General features: G+C 39.4%; 1 protein-coding gene across 1 annotated transcript in view; it reads right to left on the reverse strand.

Moving 5' to 3' along the window:
* Positions 1 to 1,203, reverse strand: part of MTHFD1L (methylenetetrahydrofolate dehydrogenase (NADP+ dependent) 1 like) — a 122,550-nt gene extending 121,347 nt beyond the window's left edge. The window contains exon 1 of the mRNA XM_070932648.1: positions 995 to 1,203. Coding sequence (XP_070788749.1) covers positions 995 to 1,203 — 209 coding nt within the window. The remainder of the gene's footprint in view (positions 1 to 994) is intronic.
* Positions 1,204 to 6,000: the final 4,797 nt, after the last annotated feature.

Genomic DNA, 6,000 nt, shown 5'->3' on the forward strand with positions numbered 1-6,000 from the left:
CTAAAAGGCCGAAGGAAAGTCAAGATGCGCTATTTCTCTTCGCCAGCTTTTCAAGAAAGTCGTAAAACCCATTGGACAAGCGAAACTCGAGCGATAATTGCCACGGATTTTAAAGGGGGAAAAAAGGACAGGAAATTAAAGATGAACAAGTCCTAGATCGCTGCAACCGCAACCACACCAACGCAGATGCAAACAGCTGGTTCGAGAGCCGTCGGACGTGGCAAACCTCTTGAACTTCCCACTCAGTCCCGGTCCGCTAACATTCCACACTCTACAAGCCGGCATAGGGGGGCGGGAGGGGGGGGAGGGAAAGAGGGTAGTCACGTGGCCCAGGGAAAAAAAACGCGCCTTTCCCTTCCTTCAGGCTGATTGGCTCTGAGAGCCGCCACTTCCTCCTCCTCCACCACGCCAATTTAAGAGGCTTTATTGCATCAGTCCCAACAACGCGAAGGCGGGGTTTGAGAAGTCTCCCACGTGCGGTGCCGGCCGGCCACTTTCTAGTTATGAAAGAACGAGTGGTGGGATTTGGCAGCCGGCACCTTCTTCTTTTTATTTATATTACATGCATACATACATGCATGCAAGCATACATACATACACTCACAATATACACACGGGGCAGCCGCCTACATATACATACATACATACATACATACATATTATGTATATTATGTATGAGTTATGAAAGAACGAGTGGTGGGATTTGGCAGCCGGCACCTTCTTTTTATTTATATTACACACATACATGCATACATGCATGCAAGCATACATACATACACTCACAATATACACACGGGGCAGCCGCCTACATATACAAACATACATACATACATACATATTATGTATATTATGTATGAGTTATGAAAGAACGAGTGGTGGGATTTGGCAGCCGGCACCTTCTTTTTATTTATATTACACACATACATGCATACATGCATGCAAGCATACATACACATACATACACTCACAATATACACACGGGGCAGCCGCCTACCTCAGCGCGGAGCTTTGGGCGCCTTCGCTGCTGGTTCCTCGTTGCTTCTCGCCGCAGCGCCGCGTGCTGCTTATCCCTCGCTGGGGCGAGAGAGCCGCGGGGCAAGCGGTCGGCACGGGGCGCAGCCTTTTGCCAGGGAAGCCGCCGACGCTTTTCTTGGCGGGCCCCGCTGATCTGCAGAGCAGGCGGCGTAAGGCGGAAAACCTCATTTCTGCGGGGAAGAAGACGGCCGACGAGTGCCCAATGCTTCTCGGCGAGGAGGAGGAGGAGGAGGAGGTGGGCTCTGGGGAAGGACGCGCGCTGTGTGGCTGGAAGGGAGGCGGAGTAGGGTGCTGGCTGCCGGACAGCGCTGGGTTGGCTCCAGCCTCTGCTGGAGGCGAGGCGGAGCCAAGCTCGGCGAAGGGTGTCGGTTGCACTTCCTTCCCGTGTTGCGGGGCGAGAAATAAAAAGGCCTCGCAGGTAACCAAGGGCGCTGGCGAGGCTGCAAACTAGAACGGTGTTGTCCCAAAGCGGCTTTTTTAAAGAGACAACTGGACTTTCTGGGTGTTTTTTTTTTTTAAGACGTTTCGCTTCTCATCCAAGAAGCTTCTTCAGTTTTGGTGAGAAATGAAAGGATTTATACTCCTTGCAGACAGTTGGTCATTTGCTGGTCATTAAAAGAATGGAAATGACCAGCTGTCTGCAAGGAGTATAAATCCTCCCATTCCCCACAATCCACTCAGAGCTGAAGAAGCTTCTTGGATGAGAAGCGAAACGTCTTCAAAAAAAATCCCCAGAAAGTTCAGTTGCCTCTTGAAAAAGCACCTTTGGGACAACCATAAATAACTTGGATGTCTGAGAATCTCCATAGACAAATAGAACGGAGCCGTTGGGCGCATCGTGAGACAGGAGCTGTTGCGTTTCTGGGTACTGAGCAGAGGACTTGTCTTCCTGTGGGAAAAGTAGTTAATGTCTCAAAATTTTCAGGTTACAGATTTGGAGATAAATCCTGAGTCTTTAAAGACAATTTTAAAGTATTAATTAAAAAATAAAGCCCTTCATGTTGAATGCACTCCTGGTGTTGCTATGGCCATATTATCATTTGAAAGGGAAAGTATGAGTTCCAATGTGGCATAGTTGATTGGGAGATTAGAAAACAGAGAAAGCTGGAGCAATTTATACTTTTGTTAAGAGGTAGATGTAAGTTACCACTGAAAAAACTAATTCGGATGGGGGTTTGGGGGTTTTTTTTGTATCTACCCCCATTGTTGGGTTGCTAGACAGAAATTGCCAGTCAATTATGACTATAGGTAGTCTTAGACTTACCACAGTTAGGACCAGTTGCTTGCTAAGTGATGTAACCTTGTTGCTGGTATCCTTACGATTTATATTGACTGTTTCCTAATATGATTTGATTGCTTATTTGTACCCTATGACTATCATTAAGTGTTGTACCTTATGATTCTTGACGAATGTATCTTTTATATACACTGAGAGCATATGCACCAAGACAAATTTCTTATGTGTCCAATCACACTTGGCCTATTCTATTCTATTCTATTCTATTCTATTCTATTCTATTCTATTCTATTCTATTCTATTCTATTCTATTCTTCTATGTGGTCATTAAGTGAGTAATCATTTGCACAGCCCTGATTTTATGAACATTACCAGTCATTAAATGAATCAAGTGGTTAAGTGAATCACACAAGTGGATCAGCTTCCCCAATTGACTTTGCTTGTTAGAACCTTGCAAAATGTGTTCACATGATCTCGGGATACTGCAACTGTCATAACTATGAATCAGTTACTAAGCATCTGAATTTTGATTCAGTGACTATGGGGATGCTGCAATGGTCATAAGTGTGAAAAATACTTTTTCAGTACCACCGTAACTTCAGTCACTAAACAAACTGTTTTAAGTCGAGGACTACCTATATTTGAGGAGCACAGATCTGAAACACTGGAAAATTTAAAACAGCAGTTAGTAGCCACAATGGGCAATGATTGCTGTTGGCATCAGCAGTCAAACAAAAACTGCAAAATGTTTTTCCCCACTATGTTAAAGAATTTGGCAGCTGTCCTTTTTGTATTTGGTTGTATTTGTAGCTGCTAGTAAGCTCTGGCAGCTGGCCAAAGACACTGATAGTAGGTTTGCTTTGTAGACTTTACTCCTGGCCTGTTATTTTAATTTTTCATAATTAGATTCCACTCCTAGTAGTCTAGACAGGGCTTTTTCCAAATTAGCTGTAGTGATTTGAATATGACTTAGCAGTGCAGGAAAGGTTATTTTGAGTGAAAATATTAATATTCATCTTGCCCAGGCCTTTCACTACATTGACTAGTTTACTGGGTATAGAAATCCCACATTCTTGCTATGGCTGTTGCATGGACAGGCAAAGACAATAATTGCAGAACTAGGTTACTGAAGGGTTGGTACAGTAAAGCTTTAAAAGATAGTTTCTTTAAAAAACCGAGCCTCTGCAACTATTTATTTCTGCGAAATTAAATAAAGTACTTCATTAAAAAGTCTATTGAGGTAACTGCTGCAAGCAAGTAGTATTTATTTATTTTTTCTATGCAGCATTTACTTACAGGTTTGACATGCTTTAAAGTCAGCTTTTAAGCATAACAAAAGAGAAAAAGGACTCTTCTACATGTACATATATTTTTACATAGTCTTTACAAAATGAGTTATGTAAAAGTGCAACAGAGGGTCTATTTCTTATCAATAGAATAAAACGATAACACATGATATGTTGAAACTAGGAAAATTGGTGTGAATTCATCCAGAATAAGCAACGTCATTTTGCATTTGTCTAGTAGTATAGTGCAGGTACTACCAGTGAATACAGAATAGATTTTAAAAAAAACCAATTAGACACTTTTTATGAACAATATTACCTGGATAAAAATAAGGCTCCTCTAAAATCTCTAAAGTTTTGAAGGAGAGCTGTAAATTATGAAAGAGATGATATGCCCACCTTTAGAATTGCACAACAATGTACAGTACATGTGATAGCAAGCCTCTTACATACAATATTCTCTGGCCCCAATATTCTAATTTTAGCAACCATTCTTTACTTTCCCCATATTTTTGTTCTGCCCATGATAATTAATGAAGTAATGTGTCCAGAAGCACTTAGTGGCTTTGTAGGCCTATCTAGTCACCCAAAGGTTAACTTACATTCTATGGATGAAATGACACCTACTTGATTCTGTTTAAACACAAGAGCTTAGAAAAAAATATCCTTGAAGCAGGCTGAAAATCTGAATAGTTAGCCTTCTGAAACTAAATCTATTTAAAATATTTTCAGAAAAATGTGTGATGATCTGAGTTATTCAACTAACCAAATGCAAACATAATATTCACACAAATGAACAACGGTTTCCCTTCTATTTTGGCTATTGTACATATTTTATAAAGCAGTTTCCCCCCCAAAAAATTAAATACTTTTGTCTAATTTTGGGATAGCTATCTACAATCATGAACTATATAAAAAAGTTGAGGTGGGATTCCTCAGCATTTTTTCATCCAGACCAGAAAATCATTATCATTCCCTTTGCTTTTACAAAAACAATGTCTCAGGTACTCATCCATACTGAATTTCAGTTATTTTTATTCCCTGCCAGCAAGGTTAAAAAGTACTCAAAATATACTGACGCTTGTCCCTTATATGACGATGTTACATATTTCATTATTTTTTCAGATTAACAAAAATCCTCCAGTATAATAAAGCAGACACAACCTTGTTACTGTATCTGGGTTCCTATTACTATGTTTATATTATTTTACATATTTTATTAAATTAATCCCTAAATTCATATGAACTTATTTTTCACCTGTTTACTAAACATACTTTGATTTGCAGTCAGTTTTTCTACTGAAGTAGGAGCAGCTTCCTGATGCAAGAAAAATAAAAGTGAACTAGCATTCTACTAAGAAAAAATATCGGAATGATGCATTTCCAAGTAATTCAGGGACCATATCTCTTTCAGTACTTAGAGTATTTTAATAGAAGAGATAATCACCAAGTTACCACTCGTCATAAAAATTCTGACTGCTGTTATGATTTTTGTTGGAATGATGTAAGAAAGCAAATCCTCTCAGTAAAAGGTATTTCAGTTGGTACTTAGATCATTACTTCATGTGAAATTTGATTGTATAGATCATGTATCCGCTTATTTTTTAAAGCGTTTCAAACTGAAACCGTCTTACAAAAGGGGTATGTACAGCAACATAAGCAGGGGAAAAAACCCCTTCCAACCTGAAGAAGCTATTTAGTTGGTCGGTCTACTTTTAAATTTTTCTCTAGACCCACTTGCATGATTGATGTTAAGACTGATAAGGGCATCCATACATACTCTGGCATACTGGTTGCCAGAGATTGGAACTTGTGCCCAGACTCCTTCAAATTGATGCCAAAGCCAGTTGAAGACTTTGCACGTGGGTCCTAAGCTGCTGTTGATTTGTGGGTATCAAATTTGTGAGTTGGAAACATGATTGGAGATGGGGTAGAAATAATGTATTTAGTGCATTGGGGAAAAAGGGGGATTTTCTAAACTAGAATTCCTGAAAAATGTTCTTGTCTGATCCCAAAGATCCATTTGGTCTGTACCATTTGCAGTTTTACTTAATTAGAACTGTGTGGAAACGTAACCAGTACATACATATAACACATTAGTACATTTCGGTTGAGCCAAAGCAGTTCATTCTTCTGTGTTTAAGCAAATAAATTACGAATACCTAAAGTTTAACCACTGAAGATGTTCTACTGTTCTTCTCATTTCCCTTTCTATGAAATTCTTGTGTATGTGGCCAGTTCTAATACATACTAAAGTCGCTAAAATTACACTATATAGAACAGAATGACACAAATGCAAGATATTGTTCCTATAATGGTAATTAGAAATATATATATATATATATATATATACATACACAACAATATGACTTACAAGAACTGGTGATCATACTGTAACTATCATATTAAGGCTGAACAATGGAATTGGGGAGAAAGGCAACA

The sequence above is a fragment of the Pituophis catenifer genome, unplaced genomic scaffold (assembly GCF_029215685.1).
Source record: "Pituophis catenifer annectens isolate HBS135680 unplaced genomic scaffold, rPitCat1.0.hap2 SCAF_1, whole genome shotgun sequence".
NCBI lineage: Eukaryota > Metazoa > Chordata > Lepidosauria > Squamata > Colubridae > Pituophis > Pituophis catenifer.